General features: G+C 36.2%; 1 protein-coding gene across 10 annotated transcripts in view; it reads right to left on the bottom strand.

Annotated features, from left to right (window-relative positions):
- The window catches only part of ABI1 (abl interactor 1), a 135,418-nt gene that overhangs the window by 14,562 nt on the left and 98,061 nt on the right, over nucleotides 1–22,795 (bottom strand). For 5 of the 10 annotated variants that reach the window (XM_034643837.1, XM_034643840.1, XM_002927529.4 and 2 more), the window contains 5 exons: nucleotides 13,932–14,108; nucleotides 9,265–9,279; nucleotides 8,443–8,543; nucleotides 7,047–7,187; nucleotides 3,530–3,630 (listed from right to left, as the gene is read on the bottom strand). In XM_034643837.1, coding sequence (XP_034499728.1) covers nucleotides 3,530–3,630; nucleotides 7,047–7,187; nucleotides 8,443–8,543; nucleotides 9,265–9,279; nucleotides 13,932–14,108 — 535 coding nt within the window. Of the gene's footprint in view, nucleotides 1–2,536; nucleotides 2,618–3,529; nucleotides 3,631–7,046; nucleotides 7,188–8,442; nucleotides 8,544–9,264; nucleotides 9,280–13,931; nucleotides 14,109–22,795 lie in introns of all 10 variants that reach the window. The other 5 variants (XM_002927530.4, XM_011235111.3, XM_002927533.4 and 2 more) reach the window with 2 other exon arrangements.

Genomic DNA, 22,795 nt, shown 5'->3' on the forward strand with positions numbered 1-22,795 from the left:
ATGATTTTTATATTTCTCTGACTTATATAAAAAGTATATGAAACCCAAGTATTCTCCTTGGTGATCTAAAACTGAAAACCAACCATTCAGCATTTCCAAACTGTGCTTATTTCAGAATTTTTAATATTTTATTATGTAATAAATCATAATACCAATGGGTATATGATTTATACACATAATTATGTTATATACAGAAATATTATATATACTGATATGTATAATTATATGTAATTGTTACATATAATTTTTATATATTTTATATATAATTTAAAAATAAAATAAATACCCAGCTCCATGAAACAGTATATTACCAGTAACACCAAAGCTTCCTGTTTTTGCCTTCTAAATCCCAAAACCCAAAAGGTGTTCAACATTCTTTCTTTACAGATTTTTTTTAAATCACATATATATGTACCCTTAAACAATACACAGAGAAGTTATAATTTATAAACTTTTATAATGGAGTAATTATGCATGCTGCTGGCTTGCTCTTTTTTGTTTTGTTTTTTATTTAGGATTCATCCCCGGTGGTAAGCATATCAATACTGTATCATCCATTTTTGTTGTTTTAGTTGCATGTGAGCATGTCACAATTTATTAACCATTCTACTGTGATTAAACATTTGGGTTACATCTGGATTTCTGCTAATACTAATGCTATTACTATGAACGTTCCTAAATGTGGTTCCTGAGTTTCTCTACCACACTGGTTCTCAAACTTCAGCATTGATCACAATTTCACTTTGAGGGCTTGTTATAATACAGACTGCTGGGCACTAGTCCTCAAAATTTTTGAGTGAGTAGGTCTAGAATGGGATCTGAGAATTTTCATTTATAACTAGTTCCCCTGTGATGATGATGCAGTTGGTCTGGGGATCGTACTCTCAAAGCCACTGCTCTAGGACAGTGGTTTTCAAATTTTATGGTTTTAGTGTCCACTCTTTAAAATTAGAGAACCTCAAAAAGCTTTTGCAGAGGTGGGTTATAGCAAAAGGTAATTACTATGCTAGAAATTAAAACTGACACATCTTTAAAACACATGAATATACAAAATACAAATAAACATTCTGTTAGCTGTCACAGCAATGATTCTATCGTAAGTCATACAGCCTCTGGAAACGTCCACTGTATACTTGTACATGAGAATGAAAAAGGCAAATAGGTCTTAGTATTATTATGAATATAGTTCTGACCCCGCAAACTCCAAAAAAGGATCTCAGCATCCCCCAGGGGACCTGTAGCCATATTCTGAGAAGCCATACTCTAGGGTTAATATCTAGAAATGAGGGGCGCCTGGGTAACGCAGTTGTTAAGCATCTGCCTTCGGCTCAGGGCGTGATCCCGGCGTTCTGGGATCGAGCCCCGCATCAGGCTCCTCCGCTGGGAGCCTGCTTCTTCCTCTCCCACTCCCCCTGTTTGTGTTCCCTCTCTCGCTGGCTGTCTCTCTGTCAAATAAATAAATAAAATCTTTAAAAAAAAATCTAGAAATGAAATTATTAAATCTAAGGTAGAAACCTGTTCAACCTGACTAGGTAACAACAAATCACTTTCCAAAGAGAGTATATCAACTAATAAACTCCCACCAGCAGTGTACTTTCCTGTTACTACACATCCTCACCAACACTGGGTACTAGGACACTTCTACATTTCTACTTATAAGGTGGATATAAAATAGTATCTCGTTGTGATTTTAACTTTCATTTTCCTGATAAGTAGGTTGGGGACTTTTCTGTCACATGGAATTTCTGACAATAACTTTATTAGGGTCTTCTTTTTATTATCTCCTTTTGCCCCTTTTCAATGCTTTGAAAAGATGTGGCTGGACAACTTTATTTCACCCAAGCTGAAACTCAGCTATCATTTGAAACATTTCATTATCCATTTCTACCCAGATTATTGCTCTTGTACATTTCTAGGCTGAATGGTTTCATACTATGTGTGAATTCCTAATATGCCCAATCCAGTCACCTCCAATTTAGGAACAATTTAAAATATCTGATTAAAAAAAAAAAATTCTTGGCATCCCAGATGCCACAAGTACTGAGCTATATCATAGTTTTTTACACTGTGATCCACAGGAAAGCCTCAGGAGCACCCCACGACCACACATCATTTTCTTTTCCATTTTAACTCCTCCTGTCCCACATCTTCGCTCCAATCCTTTGACTGTATACACCAGGGAGTTCCAAATGAAGTTTCACGTAAAAAAATACTATATTACAAATTTAAAAATATCTTTTTGAACAATCACTGCTATAATTTTCCTTAAAAAATCAAAACAAGCAACAAATACAAACCACATGAAATTGGTTACAAATTAAGCATAAAAAACATCTCACATTTCAGAGAATGTGATTTTACATTTAACTGTGTAACTTCAGAGGCCTTTCACCAGAAGATATTAGTGTAAATTAGATTAACACTTAAACCTTTGTATTACCACCTACAACCTAATAAAAGCTAGCAGTCTAACAGAGGAGTTTATTATGAATTACAAAAAGTAAGTTAAAGCACTCCAGTGGTTATGCAATCTCACCTATCACAGTGTTCACTGGGAGAAGTGGTGGAAGAGGTGGTGCTGGTGGAGCTCCAGAAGGAGAAGGGATAGAAATATTTTCTAATAAAATAGTTTATAATTCACGTCAGAGGACAAGAAAGAGAACTAAACATTCTGAAACAGTAAGAAAGTACAAAGTTTTGGAAAGAAAAAAAAAGAAAGAAAGAAAGAAAGACACCCATATGTAAAACATGTCCAAACGAATATGATTCGTTTTACTAGATAAAAAGGACATTGAGTTCATACCTGCATTCACTGTAAAATATGCCATTTTTATAAGCAGCTTTTTCTCCTTTTTCAAAAACCTCCTTGAGAAGCTAAGAATTTTTCCTAACAGTTTTGATTATTAAATATGTATTTTTAACAATGAAAGTATTTGTTTCATTTACTAAAAAAATCAAGGGACTAATTTAATGCTCTGCAATGATTTCTTAAATTGTTCTATATCTAAAGAGTAAAAAACTTTTCCTATTTTAATCCCATTTTATATTCATGGCATTTTACTAAAGTATGTAATGGAATATTATAAATGTAGTGAAGTCAGAGAACAAGCTAACGCCACAGTTGAGACAACAGCCTACAAAGCCACGTCAAAACTCACTGGTATTAAAAAACAATAACAACAACAAAACAACTCACTGGTATATAATTCACATTATATTGGTTTGCTCTTGAAATAATAAATATCATTCTTGACCACTGCCCCAAGGAAAGTATTTCTAGAGCAAAATGGCCAAAAAACTATTTAATAATGTTATGTAATATGCTTTGTATGTAAGCAAAAAGAGCTAGTAAAATCCTAAAGTCTCTGTGAAAGTCTCCCTAAAAATGCTCTTAAATTTGTTAGCATTTCTTCTAGCAACAATCACATAAATTTAATAGGTAAATTTTATCTAATATAACTATTTCAGACTTTCATAATAGAGCTCGTAAGTTCCAGCACATATTACAACAGGTTAATATACAACATACCTGGTCCAACAGTGGGCGGTGAAGGTGTAGGCACGGCGATGGGAATGCCAATACTGCTGCTTCCACTGTTTTCTCGACTTCCACTCCCTCCACTGCTTCCACTGCAAAGAAACAAATTTGAAAATAGCCATTCTAGAGATTTATCCAAAGACAAATTCAAAGCCACTAAATACTCCTTTTATGTGTGTGTGTGTGTGTGTGTGTTAAATACATAAAAAGTTTATAAAACTATTCAATACAATTTTAACCCTAATACTTAAAGTGGTTCTTGTGTTTTACTCTATTTCTCAAACTACTGGAAATCAGTGTAGTCATAACATAGCACACAGAACCATCTGAAGAGATCATCCTATTGAGAAATGAATGACCAATAAAATCTTAGAGAACAATGACCCAACAAAAGTTTATTTAAAACCTACTATGAGGGGCGCCTGGGTGGCACAGCGGTTAAGCATCTGCCTTCGGCTCAGGGCGTGATCCCAGCGTTATGGGATCGAGCCCCACATCAGGCTCCTCCGCTATGAGCCTGCTTCTTCCTCTCCCACTCCCCCTGCTTGTGTTCCTTCTCTCGCTGGCTGTCTCTATCTCTGTCAAATAAATAAAATCTTTAATAAATAAATAAATAAATAAAACCTACTATGAAGAGCACTAACTAAAGCAGACATGAACCATGTTGCCATGGAGCTCACAGATGAGAATGGGAACATAGATGTTAAAAAATAGCATGATGGATGCCACAAAAGAAAATGTATAAGATGTAATGGAAGTTAATAAAAAGTGTAACCATTTTTAGTCTGGAATTAGTACCAAAATCTCCATCCCATCTCAAAGAATGGTGATAAAACAGGAAAGCTTTCTGGAAAATGAATAAAACAACAACGACAACAACAACAAAAAAGTGAAGCTTCAGCATTGGGCACTCTAGAAGAGTCGATACTGTTAAACTCTAACCAATTCCTTATTATTCTGATTCCTATGGCTTTATAGTCCCTTTAGGCATATGACCTCACACTATCCAGTTGTTTTAGTAACATGTGCGTGTACATGTATGCACATGTATACATGTGATGTGTAACCTTAGGCTCCATATTGTCTTAAAAACCAAATCACTGTCCCAACAGGCCCAGAAACTGAAGAGAGTAAAGACTTGTGCTGCTTAGGTAAAATATTTTTTCTCCAATATGATTATTCTATAATTACATTATCATATGTTAATGGAAGAAAAAGAAAAAGAGAGCAAGCTGTTTATATATCATAAATTGCTTGACTGTGAAGGACTCCCTACTCCCTCAAACCAGGTGATCAATATCCTGATTTGTGCCAGCACTGCATCACAGGCATATGAAGTTTTTGCACTTATTATGCTCTTCTACAATTATTGGCCTATATGCCCTGTTTCTCACATGGGGGTTAGAAAATTAGAGCCCATGGGCCAAATCTGGCCCTGAGTCCAATTCTTACAACCTGTGAGCTAAAATTTTTTTTCTTTTTAAGGTTTTATTTATTTATTTGATAGACAGAGAAGCAGTGAGAGAGGGAACACAAGCAGGGCAAGTGGGAGAGGGAGAAGCAGGCTTCCCACTGAGCAGGGAGCCCAATGCAGGGCTCGATCCCAGAACACTGGGATCATGACCTGAGTCGAAGGCAGACGCTTAACGACTGAGCCACCCAGGCGCCCCTGGTATTTTCTTTTTTCTTTTCTAGAATATTCTTTTCATGTTTAAATAGTTGAAGAAAATTGAAAGAGGAATAATATTTCATGACACATTATAATCACATGAAATCCAAATTTCAGTTCCATACACAAAGTTAGACTGGAATGCAGCCATGCTCATTCACTTATGTGCTGTCCATGCTGCAATGACAGAGCTGAGTAATTGCAAGAGACCATATGGCCCACAAATCCTAAAATATTAACAATCTGGCCTTTTATTAAAAAGTTTGTCAATCCCTGTTCTAACAGAATGAGCTTCTGGAAAATTAAACTATACCTTACGGTCATATCCCTAGTACCTAATGAAGTAACTCTCAGTAACTGGTTGTTGAATATGATTAAACTATTAATACTAGAGAGAAAAACCATGCTTTGAATTATTATTCAAAAACAAACACACACATAAAAATCTGGTCCTCACTGAAACTGATGACCTGATACAGTAACTGCAGATATCAATATAAAAATTTTATTTATTAACAGTAGCAATAACAACAAATTTCCATTACATAGCACCTAAGAGGACTGACATACCCTACTTAATTGAACCCCCCCCAAATGATTTTGCCTAATTTCTCTAAATACCAACCTAAAAGTCAAGGTAAAGAGAGGTTCCTGATGTGGAACCTGATGTGGGGCTCGATCCCATAACGCCGAGATCACGCCCTGAGCCGAAGGCAGACGCGTAACCGCTGTGCCACCCAGGGGCCCCTTAAAAACCATTCTTCAGGCCTTGATCCAAATATACAAGTTATTAAGTGATAGATAAAACTGAAGAATAAATTAAAGCTATAAAGTTAAGCTAATAATAACAATAATAATAATAAAAATTAAGTTTTACAATAAATTTGTCTGACTTTATAAAAGTACCCAAACATGGAGTGGCTACTTCTGGGGAAAGAAAGTAGAGGCTATAATTGGGAAAGAGCCTGAGGGGGACCTTTGGGGCTGCTGGTAATATTCCATTTTCTGATCTGGGGATGGTTATGTGGGTATATTCAATTTGTATTAAACCATCAAGTTGTATACTTAATAGACTGTACGCTTTTCTGAATATACATCATGCTCCATAATCACGTTTTTAAAAAATCCACTGGGGAGGTGATTTCTAGAAGTTTTTTAAAAAAACTTACATATTCATGTATAGCAACTCTCTTAACAAAATTCTTCCTCAGATTTAAGGTGTCTTTTTTCTCCTAACCTTATTCATAAAGTTTCAATCATGTTGTATAATTTCTGATAGTTCACCTTTTATCCAAAAATATTTGAGTGGCTGCCTTGATCTTATTTAAATAACTGTTTTAAAAACCATTCTTTTTTTTTTTTTTAAAGATTTTATTTATTCATTTAACACAGATAGAGACAGCCAGCGAGAGAGGGAACACAAGCAGGGGGAGTGGGAGAGGAAGAAGCAGGCCCACAGTAGAGGAGCCTGATGTGGGGCTCGATCCCATAACGCCGGGATCACGCCCTGAGCCAAAGGCAGACGCATAACCGCTGTGCCACCCAGGGGCCCCTTAAAAACCATTCTTTAGGCCTTGATCCAAATATACATTTATACCTCCATCAAAAAAGAAAACATAGTGGCAAATCTGCAATTAGTATAAAACTACTTAAAACCTAAAAAACAGAGGAATTATGGCATAAATTCATTTACAGTAACATATACAATGTTATTACCCCTCATCTTTTACATTCTGTATTAGCATTAGAGCAATGCTTTACTCAGCAACTTTACAGGAGTTTGTCACCAGTCAATAACCCCCACTCGCAGGTATTCAAAGACACCGCCTAAAGGTTTACCTGTGTGTCCTGGGTCTCTGGTTTAAAGACGCTGTCCTGCCTGGACTATGCTGACTTCCGAGCCTAGCAGGACTTGTCATGTAGTCATTAGGAACTGTTGGGGGTTTAACAGGTTCCAGGGTTTTGTAAGGAGTATTTCGTCTAAAGAAGCATAACAGAGAAAGGAATAACGAATAAGAAAGATTAAGTGGTATTTTCCCCAAAATTTGTGATTGTTTCTTTGTAAACAAGTATAACACAATTTTTTTTCTTTAATTTATAATAAGTTTTGTTTAAAAAAATTAATTGGGGTATATAAATTTTGTTACTCTACACAAAAACTAAAGTTTGTTACTTTTTCTTATTAAAACCATAGGAAAGGGTGATTTAAAAGTTCTAACCTTATTTCTAAAAATAATTATAATTTTTTAAATGCTCAGTAATATTCAATTTTGAATTATACACTATTCCCAGCTCCGTGACCCACACACAAGCCACTGTCCCCGTATATTATAAAAACGAAGTATCTCCCCTGCAATTTATTCCTACCTCAGTGTAGAAATATATAAATGAGTACATTCTGATCCTATGTAATGCTATGTATTTCTCAATAAATGTTTTTAACTTTTCTATTTAATAACTTCATATGTTTTTTTCAGGGGCTAGGGATTTACAGAATGAAAATGGAAACTAAAATTCTGTAAAAATGTTGATTAATCCCCGTTACTATAAAATAATGATTCCTCGCCCCTCTACCAAAAATGAGAATCTACTATTTGCCTTCCTATGATAAGGTGAATAATCTTTCAGAAATGTCTTACCAACTATTCAATATTTTCATTGCACTGAGAACTGAGAAAGAAGAAGCCACCAACTGTTACCTTTTCTATTTCTCCAACTGGCCTACCCCCAAAGCTCAAGTTTGAAGGGCACTCAGATTACCAGCAGAAACACAGTTAAGAGTACTCCAGGTAGAATCCCTAAGTCTTAGGTACCAAGAAGATCTGCAGGCTATGAAGCTGAACTACATAAAATACACCACTTAATCAGTCTTGCAATATGAATATTGTTACCACATGTGAAAGCACCATATGGAATCCTCCAGCAATTTCATTAGAAATAAACTTAGGCTAGACTTATTTTTTCCCCAAAAAATTAATTAGAAGATTAAAAAAATAAATAATGCTTATTTACACATATACAAAAGAACCTTTCTAGTACAGACTATAGAGAATATTATAAAACAAGCAGATTTATTTTGGATTCTGTTCAAGGAAATAGGAACCAAAATGAATTTGCAAAAGGTAGTTCACAATGAGAGAGTCCCCCGGCAAGGACCCATACACTTACTTAAGTCATAGAAACATCTTTTTCTTTCACATATGGATTTTCTTGTAAAATGTAGCTGAATTCTTACCCCAATGTTCCCCGGCCTGACATGGGAGGGCTTGGTGGTTTCTGAGTAGGAGGATTTGTTCTCGACAGTGTGCCAGTTCTTGCAGGCTGGTTATTTCCATGCTAAAATGTGGAAAGAAAAGCTTTTATTTTTATATCAAATTGTTCTGTTGGTGTTTTGACATCATGTATTATTATTTTTTTAAATATCAGAATGTGAAGTAAGGATTCCCAGACAGTTTTAATAACAGACTTTGGTACTACATTTTAAAAAGTCAAGAAACCATTTGCACTTGGCTTTTCTCCTATTATCCTGTGCTATTCATACCAATTTATGACAAATACAGGTGTGATTACTGGATTTTCTACATTATTTTATTGTTAAACGTGTTCACTGAGATCAAGCTTATCTGCATTCAAATACTGGATTTCCCAAAAATTTTTTAGATGTGTACATGAATAAAAGCTACAAATCTCAGTGTGAAGTCGCTAAAATATTCATTAAGATAAAAATCATCTTTATCTTAATTCAGTAACAAAGTCATATATGTCTGGAAAACCTCCTAATTGTAAGTCAATAAAAGCAAGGCAACTATCAAAAACTGAGCAAAGCAATGTTAGCAAAATTAATGTTCCTATATAAATGCAGATGTCAATATATCTTTGATATATTAACACATCCAAGCTAAATGTTGCTGATTTGAACTGAGTTTATTTAATCTACATAAATCCTATGGGAAAAAAGCAGACAGACATAGGAAGAGTTTTCAAATTTTAGTGGCTCTGCAGCCTCTATCAATATAGAGGTAATACTGTGGATCAAACGATAAGTAGTATCTCTTACCTTGGCTTTTAGCCACTTTACGTTGGCAAAAAAAGGGGGGAAAAAGTAGAAATTAATTCTAAATAAATTATATCTGATAGGACACATTCACATTTGTAGTTATTCAATTCATGTTATTAAGCTTTTACCCAGCCATATTTCAAATATTCCATAAAGAAAAAATATCCAACAGCAGTAGGGAAATATTCACGTGTATCAAATATTTTTCAAAAGAATATATTCAAAAGGAAACCACCACTTAATTATGCCAATCTCATGCAGGTCCAATAATGTCTTAGGTTAGTATTTTATCCTATGAAACTAATCAACTGAATCACAGATGATAAACACTGATTTAAACACAAACACCTAACACATTCAACATAAGGCTACTTTAACATCAGTGTACAAGAGTAAGGCTTTACTGATCAATGCCCAAGTATTCATTAGATGACTGGTAATATGGTATTTTAAAAACTGATAAACTGTAAATGTTAAAATTCAAAATCACATGTTGCTTCCAAATTCAGAAAAGGACCTAGCACCCTGATGTTTAAAACAAAACAACTATGCACAGTAGCAGCTTAGCCAGATTCTAACAAAGGCATAAACAAACAGGGTCTAGCAACCCTCTCATTTGTAACTTACGAATCTAAATCTGAGCAGGCCAACAATACTAGGAAGTTATAGGTTGATTTAGTTCTAAGTTTTCTTCTGAACCAGTTTAACTAACATTCAAAACTGAAGAATGATTGCTTTGATCCTAAAGGCTACTTCTATGAAAGATGACTAGCTTGTATATGCAGTAATGTACTATAAATAATATGAAATACTCCATATAGTCCTAAAGCATCACTACTTGTACTATGCCACTTAAGAAATATCTTAAGGTCATACAGCCTAACCGTGTATATATTCTTTAATATTTGCCCTTCTAAATATGAATCTATCATTTTTCAGGTGACCATAAAGGCAATATTACAAAAGTCAACCAAAGGAGGAATGTACTTTGTCTTAGATATATTCTCATTTCCAGAAATTATGCCAGAATTTTGGTGTTAATATTTGTTTAGACTGATATTGCTCGTTTTTATCAAGGTCTGGAATCCTACCTCGCTGCTACATATCACACCTCGATTTAGAAACTGTAAGCCTGAGTAACATTATCATCCTTGGAAATAAGATATGCTAATTTGATAGCACTACAATATGCTAAATACTATCCTATTCTAAACTTGGAAATATTCTAAATATGACCACACATCTTCCCTCATTTGTTGTTTCAAGTGAACGAGAGGGGGAAAAAAATAACATTCAAGTATAAACTGATCCCAACTGAAAGAATGAATGGAGAATTTGGGAATAAAAATTCTAGCTGAACTCTGACTATGCAATGGTGTAACCTTTAACTTTATATGGAGCCCTGCCTCTTCTATCAAGCGTGTATTTATGTATTCAGAAGTGTTTCAGTTTGAGAGTGTTAAAAGAAAATAATCTGTATCTTTCAGCTTAGAATACTGTAATTGCTAGCAACCTACAAGATTTTTCCACTTAAATGTCCCCAAAATGCATCCAAACTAGACTTTTATTTCCTTAAAATCTCACTTCATTTCTTTAACATTTACATTTATGGATGAGCCACTTTACCATTTCCCTGGAATCTTAGGTTGAAAACAACAGAATTCTCTTTGATTCCTCCCTATCTTCTGGCCCTAAGTAAATCATAATTTGTATACCATAGGTGCTGAAAGTCTATAAGGCCAGCCAATCCCTTCTTTGATATATGACTCATTAGCTTACTCCTTTGTTTAATACAAGCAAAACCTTCAAAAAAAAATATCATTCCTATGTACATACTGTAAATCTTTAGTGTCTCTACTAATAAAATATAACAACTCCTAGATCACATGGCCTTTTTGAGGCTTAAAAACACACACACTGAAAGTCAGTTCTTTGTAAATTATGAACCAGGTTATAAAACTCTTAATTAAAAGTAAATTTAGGGGCGCCTGGGTGGCTCAGTTGGTTACGCGTCTGTCTTCAGCTCAGGTCATGATCCCAGGGTCCTGGGATTCAGCCCTGCATTGCGTTGGGCTCCTTGTTCAGTGGGGAGTCTGCTTCTCCCTCTCCCTCTGTCCTTGCCCACCCCTCCACGCCACTCGTGCTCTCCCTTTCTCAAAAAAATAAAATCCTTAAAAAAAAAAATGTTAATGTCTCTACTAAGTATTCAGGTCTTCTCTGCTCTATAGCTTACTCTGAAAACTTGTGCTCTCTTATAAGGTTCATCTTCTTTCCATTCTCCTTTATGTATATATTCTGGTATTTTCCTTACGCTAGGATTCTCCATATCTTACACTATTTCCAAAAGTCAAATCAGACTTAAGATATTTTTTCCATATTTTTTTTAAAGATTTTATTTATTCATTTGACAGAGAGAGAGAGACAGCGAGAGAGGGAACACAAGCAGGGGGAGTGGGAGAGGAAGAAGCAGGCTCCCAGTGGAAGAGCCTGATGTGGGGCTCAATCCCAGAACACCAGGATCACGCCCTGAGCCAAAAGGAGACACTTAACGACTAAGCCACCCAGGGGCCCCTCCATATTTTTAATTCCTGCCAAACTTACGCGTAACCATCTACTTCACAGCATAAAATGCTTTAACATAATAAATATTATTTAAATAACACAAATACCAAAACCCTGAAATTTACATCACAAAAGAAAATGATGGAATATTAATTTCAGAGTGTAGCAACCTTAACATGAAACTTAGCAGCTATAAGAAAATATTAATATATTTGGATACAATTTTTTAAATCTGTATATATTTTTTTTAAAATACCCAAACATCAAAGTCAAAAGTCAAAAAGCAGTATGAAGAAATATCTGCCAATATATAAGCTCATTTCCTTAACAGAAAAAAGAACTCTTACCAATCAGTAGGAAAACAAACTACTAAATAGGAAAGTGGCAGATGAAAGATAAGAAAATAATTCTAGAATTATAACTAAGTATAGCTTCTCTCTTTTCCTTCTCATAATTTTGGCCCTAGCATTTGTTCATTAACTACTACCCTAATTTCTAACTTCCACATACTTCTAACTGTGCTCTAGAAATATTTAATTAAGCTGGCAATGATCTTTCAGAGAAATCAGAAAACAGGAGAAATAGAGTGGCAAGGAGACAACTGGGGGAAAAAATTGTGCATGTATTTGTATATCACAGAAACAAAATATGGACAAATATGCCACATATCAGCTTCTAAAATATATTGTTCTCACAGACCACCCACTCTCCTATTCCTAGTAAAAAATACACTTAAAAATAACCTGTACATACATGTGAAATAAACTCAGAATTTTAACAGAGTAAAAAAATAAAAATAAAAAATTACCTGTACAATATAAATGTACTTAGTGCCACAGAGCTGTATGCTTAAAATGTTAAATGGTAAATTTTATGTATATTCTGCCACGATAAAAAAAAGTTAAAAAAAGAAAAAACCCATGTCAATATCCATATTACAGAAAGTAGACTGCCAAAATTCACATCTGCATATTTTCAATATATTATATGGCATTTACACTTCCCATTTATATATATATAATGAAACAGTCTCATGCAAAATTTCCTTGTAAAATTTGCTTTCATCTTCTACTCTAAGTACTGTGTATTAAACTATTAAATATAATTATTAATGGAGGCATAATAGAGGATATTTACTGCTAAGATGGTGACAGAATGTTTTTTATGCATGTATATTATTTTGAAAGAAAGAAAACTCAAAACTAGGCCAAAAGGTAAGAAGTGAGTACGAGTGTGTGTATGCACATGCATGTACAGGTATATGTGTATACATATAAATTTTAATCCTAAGGCAGTTAATACAAAGAGTTCTTCTCTTTATATCTCTCAATATTCAAATCCTGTAGCTCAATCTACTCTAAAATATCTTAAATTAAAATTGAATTTAAGCTTTTTTACAAGCCTAGCCACATCCTCTGGGTAAGAATAAAACAAACAAACAAGAAGCCTGAGCAGAAATGGCTGAAGAATTCAGGTCATTCAGTAGGTTTGCAAAATGACCCACAAACACCTAAGAAGTTGACAAGCTACCGAATCCAAGAGCAACTAATTCTGCCATGCTAAGAAATAAACATGGGCAACAAAACTTCTCTTTCCTAAAAGCCTACTGGGGGAGGGGAGGGGGAAAAGGAGGGGGTGGTACACAAAACAAAATACATATAAGTTTTTATTTTTCATAGGTTGCTAGAATTATAGTCACATCTACATAGATGTACTAATATATATACATATTTTTAAATAAAAGCTTTAAAGTATTTACAAATTATTTTCTAAACCAACTCTGTAAAGCACATAATTTTTTTATTTTTAAATATTCATTGAGTAGTAAAAGCAAGACATGGTATTCAAAATAAAATTTGTAATATTGGTCTAGGATTCGAATGGCTTATTTGATGAATAGCCATGTTAAGTAAGTTTTATTGTCTTGAATACAGCCTATTCCACAGATAAAATTCTTATAAGTAATATTAATGTTCTTTGAAAATTGTAATGTTAGTTACTAGCTAAGAGAATCTATTAAGAAAATTATTTTTATTACCCTATTTCCTATCCAAAATATTTACTGGATAAATTATTTCAAGTTAATACAATATAAAAACGCTTACCTTGACACCATGGCCCACATCATCCAGAACTGTATAGTCAATAGGTTTCCGAATATACCTTACAGGACGCTCCATATTTGCAGGTGCTATTATTTTGTGAGTTCTTGATGTATTCTTATTTGTTGTCAAAATACCAATCTCTCTCCGAGCCACTTTCTCTTTATGAATGTCCACGGTCTGTATTTTAAATTTGAACAAAGAAAATATTAGGCATAGTAAATTAAAATAATGTCCATATATAGTGGGCCACATACAAGGTTGGACCACAGGATGGTATTGCATGTCTATTTTCCAGTGAATACTATATCTTTCCCTTCAAAATTAAAGAAATTAATGTCCCTGAGGCTCAAAACAGGGAATATCTAAAGATGATTAAAAGCATCAACTGATTTAATGGATTTGGTTCAAAGACAATTTCCAGGAAAGCAAGTTTCATTCCCAAAAACTCAGTATGTATGGAAAGGGAGAGAGGTCCTGCTCTGAGAAGCTTACACTTTATTTACTGAGGATGCAGACCAGGAAGAAAATTAATAATTACAACACAATGAGGTAAGTGCTGTAGTGACATATGCACAGTGTATTTGAAACTACTCCAAAGGTGTTCAGAGCCAAGATACCTAACTAGGTCGAGAAGGGCTCACTTAAAGACTTTACATAGAATCTGTAGGTTTTTATGGATGAATAGAAGAGGTAAATATGGAAATTATTCAAGGCAATTATTCACGTTAGTATAAAAGAATAAGTATAAGAATAAATAAGTAAAAGAATAAGTATAAAAAGAATAAGTATAAAAGAAAAGATGGTAAGTTAGAGCAGAGGTTATGAACTGGAATTATGCAACCTACCTAATACCAGCCTTTATGGCTTAAAAAATTTTTTGTTGTTTTTTTAGTTGCCAACATTTAAAACTAGACAGTAGGGGCGCCTGGGTAGCTCAGTTGGTTAAGCGTCTACCTTCGGCTCAGGCCATGATCCCAGGGTCCTGGGATCGAGCCGTATGTCTGGGGCTTTCTCTTTCTCCCCTCTGCTCGTGCTCTATCTCTCTTCCTCTCTCTCATTAATAAATAAATAAATAGATAAATAAATAAATAAAAATCTTAAAAGAAAAATCCCTTTGGTAGAGGTGTTGAGGACAGAAAGAACAAGAGCACTGGCAGTGAGACCAGGTAGGAGGCAATGATGGTAGTAGTCTAGGTGGAGAAGCAAGGATGTGAACCAAACGGGGTGTAGGGGTATTGTCAGAAAAAAAAAAAAAAAGCAAGTTTAATATGTTAATGTTTGTTTAAGATTCTATTTCCAGAATTTAAAAAATTGATTGGGAAAGAACCTGTAATCAAAAATGTTCTTCCAACTCCAAAACAAGGTTGAGAGAGACAACTCCCCTTCAGTGTCTAGCATTTTTGCACATCTTTTAAGAAAAGACACGGCTCCCTCTGTCCTGGATATTTATACAGTAAATAGCCTTAGAAGATACAGTGTCTTCTGGAGAGCAAAAGGTAGGTTTGTTTACTGTCCAGTGTAATAAAAATAATGTCAGCCCTGGGGCAAAGGTCAGGAAGGCTTATTGCCCATTATAAATGATCTGGTCCCCTAAGCTGGGACTTCCTTTCCTGTAATGTACCCAACTCCGTGTAGACATCACTTGGCTCTCTTTTCAGTATCCTAAGGAAATTGTAGCTAGTTATCTAGCACAAATGCTGACACTGGCTACTGCTACTGCCATGAGCGATGACATCCTGAATCTTGTCCAAGAGTCTCATGTCTTTAATAGTATCTATGAAATTGTGGCAGGCTAACTTCTTAGCTTTGCACAAAGGGTAAAATCTTAAACTCTTCACAATTTTTGACAGTTTTGGCAATGAGGATAGAATACTGACAGAGTTTTTAGAAACAGAAAGACCAGTTAACAGGAATCAATGTAAGTCCGTGGGAATCGTGAGTGAACGTGCTGACCAAATGGGATGGTCAACAAAGCAATGAGTGGTCCTCCAATTTACTGCGTATTTATTAATAAAGGCTAAATTGAGGATGTAGTTTCAGGTTGAATATCATTTTGCAGGTTCAAAGATGGAAGTCTGAATGATGCCCCAGTTACTGTCAACTTTCCATCAACCTGACAGTTGGCCTCAGCAGGTCTGCCCTGTGAACAACTGGTACTAAGATTTACCTGGCAGAGGGAGTGGGGAACACAAAGGACTGTTTCTTCAGATAACATTATGCCCAACGTTACACTGGGTGCCAAAGGAGAAAAACTGCAACCACTCTGGTCAGAACCACAAGAATCTTCAGAACTTCGTCTATTTTGCTTAGGAGATGTGGGGATGGGACACATAATGCTTACTAAAAAAGATGACAACAGCTAACTATCTTATTGCTCAGACCCTCCTACAGTCTATTTTGTCAACGTTCAATCCATTCAAAATAAGTAAAAGAGGGGCACCTGGGTGGCTGTCGGCTAAGTGTCCAATTCCTGATTTTAGCTCAGGTCATGATCTCATGATTGTGGAATTTAGCACCACATCGGGTTCCACGCTCTATGGGATGCCTGCTTGGGATCCCCTCTCTCCCTCTCTCTCTGTCCCTCCCCACCACATTCTCTCTCTTTCCCTCCCCTCTCTCAAATAAATAAATCTTAAAAAAAAAAAAAAGAGTAAAAGACCTCAGCATTTTTTGGCAATGGGTCCTGCCTGCTACAAGAGAGCTTTGCCCATCACCCTCCCCAACTCATCCCAGAAATTTCACTAAGAGAAACTACTGTGGGCACTGAATAGTCCGCAGGCTCTTACTGTACTGAACTGGGTTTAAAATGATGATGAAGGTGATTCACTAGAGAATGAGAAACTTGCCCAAGGAAATCTGGATAAATTCTTGCTGTCAGACCTTCTAACCTTAGAAAACACTCCTAATTCTTATGCTGAAATCAAGCAAGAATTTAAGAGATATCTTGACAATGGAGCACCAAATAGCCTACATTAGGTAGACTCCTGAACAACGCTGTCAACTGTGCAACTCTTAGCCCAAGGCATGCAAAGGGCACAAGCTCATTTCCCTGGTCAGAAAGCAATGTCCCTATAGCTGCTGAATGTCAGTATTGATGGCCTTGCCACAGAACATGGGACTTTGGGTGGATCAAAAATACCACAGGTTTATTCGACTGCTCAGCATGCAGCTGGAGCACTGCTCAAAACTGAAAGGAAATGCACCTTGTTTATGGGTGCAGAGCTGCTCTCTCCCAATCTCCCCACAGCCCAGCCTCAGCTGCTTTACAGAGAAAGATGACTGGGGATGGAGATGAGTTTTCCTAGTTCCCAAGGGAAATTTAAAATCAAACACACCCAGGTATGCTAGAACACTCAGAAGAGGAGGGACTCAAAATTTTATGGCTTTATTAAATACAGGAGCCCACATCACCTTCATTTCCCATCATGCAGAGGGAGAGGATACATGCTTTCAGCTACCAACGTTTGGTTGGGATACACAGCAGGGAAAGAGTAACTCATACTTTCAGTTGGTATCTTTGGACCAATTCAATGTATTACTGTTGTGACTGTATAATTTGCTGGTATTTTACATGCCTGTACTATGAATGCTCCTAAGTGCCAGAGGGGATTATGCCTCTGGGAAGAGCCCGTGTAGAAAGAACTGATAGCTTAGCACCCCAAAATCTTCATGACCCCTTTGTATACAAGTCTCTACACACAGATGATTTTACTGACTGGAGCCTCTGGCAAGAAAAGCAGCCTCCACCAAAGTGTCCCTTGGTTTTTGGATTCAATGCCTCCCTGACATAGCCACCAGGTGCACTCTTTTTGAAGTTCCCCAGTTGAGGATGGGTCAACTCAAACTCAATGACTAATAAGGTGGTAAGAGCCTAACAAGCTTCTCTTATCACATTAAAGTGGTACACTCAAGAATGCAACCAGCCTGGCCCCTATAGTATTTCAGCTTTAAATAAAAAAGTGGCAGTTATCCCTTTGGGGAAATTTTACCCTCCATTCTACCTAAACCAAAGTTCCTGGCTCATTGAGGCCCCTAATTCACAGAGGGTCCCATAAATGCCTCAGCCTGGTTCACTAATGAATGATTCAATTACACTGAAACCCTATGGTGTTCAATGGCCGGCTATGCTGTTCAATTTCAGGGCCAGCTACACAGAGCTGAAAATGGGTGTGGCTGCTTTGCTCTGTGGGCAGAATTCAAGGATGTTCTCATAGATTTGACCAATACTCCTCTTCATAAACCTTGCTATATTTTTACTGACTCTGAGTCTGTTAGTAATGACCTAGCTGTTTGGTCTACCACTTGGAAAACTACAGACTGACATTAAAAACTAGCCATAAACTGTGGGGACATATTGCAGTTGCTGATCAGATCATCTAGGTCATAAATACAGATGCCCATGGTAAGGGACCATTGTCTACATGGAATGAAGCTGCTGATTGGGCCTGTACTGCCCAGACTGCCATTACTGCTGAAGGATCTATCAACACATTACCATCACAGAAGACAGACAGAGTAAAGGACTCTTAACTATATTCCTGATACAGAGGCAACCACTACATCCCACACCTGTAATTCCCATAAAACCCATTTACCTCACATGACAGAGGCCACAACTCTTGCTACTGACAGACTGGTTACATCAGATCTTTGACCCCCCCTCTTCAGGCTATTAGTGGTGCCTTACCATTGATGACACCTTCTCAGGTATGATATTGCTAATTCCAGCCCAATCAGCTGACTCCAGCCACACCAGTGTTACCCTTGACGCTAATCTGTGCTATGTTTTTCACTTTCCAAATGATTTGCAAGAATGATACGTTTTTATTCTGTAAGTCACTAACATGGGCTATTAGTCAAGGTATTTGATGGCCTTCCATACTCCCTACCATCCACAGGCATCTTGTATTGCTGAATGCTATAACAACCTCCTCAAAAATCAACTCAACAAATGCAAAAACAAGAAACAAACAAATGGATTCAAAAATGGACAAAAGATTTGGTTAGACTTTTCTCCAAAGAAGATATACAAATGGCCAATAAATTCATGAAAAGATGCTCAACATCACTAAATCATCAGGGAAATTCAAATCAAAAACCAGAATGAGATGGGGGCACCTGGGTGGCTCAGTCAGGTAAGCCTCTCTTTATTTTGGCTCAGGTCACGATCTCAAAGTTGTGAGACTAAGCCCCATATTGGGCTCCATGCTGGCTCTAGAATCTGTCCCCCCCCCCTCAGCCTCTCCTCCTGCTCTTTCTTCTTCTCTCTCTCTCGCCCCCCCACCACTCTCTTAAAAAAAAAAAAAAAGCCACAATGAGATATCATACCCATCAGGATGGCTACCATCCTCAAAGAACAAACAGAAAATAACAAGTGTTGACAAGGATATGGAGAAATTGAAACACTTTGCGCACTGCTTGTGGGAATGTAGAATAGTACAGGTTCTGTGGAAAACAGCATAGTGGCTCCTCAAAAAATTAAAAATAATCATATGACTCAGCAATTCCACTGCTGGATATATACCCAAAGAACTGAAAACAGGATCTCCAAGGAGATATTTGCACACTTGTGTCCATAGTGGCATTATTCACAAGAGGCAAAAGGCAAAAGTAACCCAAGTGCCTTTGATGGAAGAATAAATAATAAAGTGTGGTATATACATACTATGTATTATATTATTCAGCCTTAAAAAGTTAATAAATTCTGACACATGCTACAGTATGAATGAACCTTTAGGACATTATGCCAAGTGAAATAAGCCAGTCATGAAAGGACAAATATTACATGATTACATTTATATGAGGTACCTAGAATAGTAAAGTTCATAGAGACAAAGTAGGATTTTGGTTGCTAGAGTCTGGAGAGAGAGGGCAATGGGAGGTATTGTTTACTGGATACAGATTTTCAATTTTGCAAGATGAAAAGAATTCTGAAAATTTGTTGTACAAACTTTGAATGTACTTAACACTACAGAGCTGAACACTTAAAAATGGTTAAGATGGGGGGGATGCTCGCTGTCTCTCTCTCTCCAAAATAAATAAATAAATCTTTTTAAAAATAAATAAGCTCTTTTTTAAAATAAACTCTTTCCTTTTCTAACAGCAGAAGTTTATTTAGTACAAATTTTAGCTAAATTCTGACTGACATGGAATTAAGTTTGGGGATTCGTAACTCCACAGAAAATACTGAAATTTCACCGGAGGGTAAAAAAACATGGACCAACACTCACCGTGGTTTGCTCTTAACTCCCTGAACACTCATTTCTGTGTCCTTTGCAAGGTCACCTTACAGATGCAATGCCTCCGCGTTCGGTCCTAGGTTCTCTCCACTTTATAACCTCTCCTTGACAAACTCATCCACATTCAAGTTTAAACTGCCATTCATATACACATAAATATTCTAGATCTCTCCTCTGAACTGCAGAACTGTACAAAAAAAAGTGTAACAGGGGCACCTGGGTGGCTCAGCTGGTTAAGAGTACAACTTTTAGTTTGGGCTCAGGTCATGATCTCAGGGTCCTAAGTTCAAGCCTCAAGTCAGGCTCCACACTTAGCACAGAGTATGCTTGAGATTCTCTTCCTCTGCCCCTCCCCTGCTCACATGTTGTCACTCTAAAATAAATATGTCTAAAAAAAAAAAAAAAAGTGTAACATTCCCCTCCCCATAGAACTACCCTACGAGCCAGCAATTCCACCTGAGTATTTATCTGAAGAAAATAAAAACACTAATTCAAAAATATATATGCACTCCCATGTTCACTGCAGCATTGTTTATAATATCCAAGATATATGGAGGGAAAAAAATCTAAATGTCCATCAATGAATGGATAAAGAAGTTGTGGGATATATGTGTGCATGTGTGTCTATCTTATACACACACACACCACCACCACCACCACCACCGGTATACTATACAATGGAGTACTTTTCAGCCATTGAAAAGTATGAAGTATTGTCATTTGCGACAACATGAAGGGACCTTGAGGGTATTATGCTAAGTGAAATAAGACAGAAAGACAAATACCATATGATCTCACTTTTACGTGGAATCTTAAAAACAAACAAAAAACAAGCCCACAGGTACAGAGAAGAGATCAGTATTTGCTACAGGCAGGGGCTAGGCAAAATGGGTTAAGGGAGTCAAAAGGTACAACTGACAATTATAAAATAAGTAAGTCATGGGGATGTAATGTGCAACATGGTAACTATCGTTAGTAATACTCTGTTGTGTATTTGACGGTTGCTAAGAGTAAATCTTAAAAGTCTTCATCACAAGAAAATAATTTTTGTTAACTATGGGGACAGATGTTAACTAGACTTACTGTGGTGATCGCTTTGCAATATATACAAATACTGAATCATTATGTTGTACAGCTGAAACTAATATGTCAATTTTACCTCAATTTAAAAACATACATATATACAAACCAGAAATGTGCTTCCTTCTGTCTCCAACACCTTTATCTTATATCGTCTCTCACCTTGGCTATTGCAAATGCCTTCTAACCGGTCCACTGGCATCCAATCTATTCTCTTTCCAATCTGTTCTTTATGGTGTAACCATGGTGATCTTTACAAAAACAGTAAACTTGAGAAAACAAAATGAAAAACTCTGAAGACATCTCACCTGCTTAAATCCTATTAAAAGAACATCCCACATGGTTCCAAGTCTTCATGGGAAAAACAAATTCAAAATGGCTTGAGTTCTTTCCCCTATTTCTCTCAAATATCACGGTATCCACAACTCTCCTTAAAATAATCTTTTTCACCCTCCCTACCTCCCTTACACACTGTAGATATATTCAGGACACTATTTCAAATTTCTTGAAGTTGTTTTCTCTGAGTCCACTCCCTCCCCAGTTTCCCAAGTAGGAATCACAGAAGTCCAAATCACAACCCTTTTCTGCAATGCACAACCCTCCATATGGCAGGGTGACTGAATACAGCAGGCAGGAGGAGGGGAACAGACTTGGAACATTTGTATAACAACAACATGCATATGCTCACCAAGCCAGAGTTAGCTATTTCAGGGAGACTAATTCCTTCTCACACTTGAATTTCTTTACTTTCACTATCTTTAGATAGCAAAATAAGCAGTTTGATATAAAGAAAATTAGTTTTCAACTATAACATACTGGAGATAAAATTTAAGAGTTACCCTAGTTACCCACGTGATCACCCTGCAGGAATCCCTAGACCAATACACACACATACATACACAAATATGAAATCAGAAAACCTAGGTTTGAACACTGGCTCTTCCACGTACTAGTTGTGATATTTTATACAAGCTTTTTAGCTAAGATTCCATTTTGCTTATATAAAATGGGGATGGGATAACAGAATATTGCTTGATACAAAAAAGTACTAAAAAAAAAATTAACCAAATCTGAATCAACCTATCCAATCCACAACCCTGAAGTTAAGGCAAAAAAAATTAACCAAATCTGAATCAACCTATCCAATCTACAACCCTGAAGTTAAGGCAAAGTATGTCTAAAATATTATTTTAAAATTAATATATTAAACATATATCAATTTAATTAATAATTAAAAATTATTTTAAAATATTATTGTGAATATCACATTCTGTATTAGAGATATAATGAATGTTGAACCTGGAGTGAACTAATTGCTAAGTGAACTAAGCCAAACACAGAAAGAAAAAAAACTGCATCATCTCACTTACATGTAGAATCTAAAAAAAGTCAAACACACAGAAGGAGATGGGGTGGGGAGGTAGAGGAAATAAAGAACCTAAAAAGCTGAATGCACAAAAAGCAGAGCAGAAAATGATTACCAGACTCTGGGAGTGGGGGAAATGGGGAGATAACGGTCAAAGGCTACAAAACTGCAGCTATATA

Source organism: Ailuropoda melanoleuca, chromosome 15 (assembly GCF_002007445.2).
Source record: "Ailuropoda melanoleuca isolate Jingjing chromosome 15, ASM200744v2, whole genome shotgun sequence".
Lineage (NCBI taxonomy): Eukaryota > Metazoa > Chordata > Mammalia > Carnivora > Ursidae > Ailuropoda > Ailuropoda melanoleuca.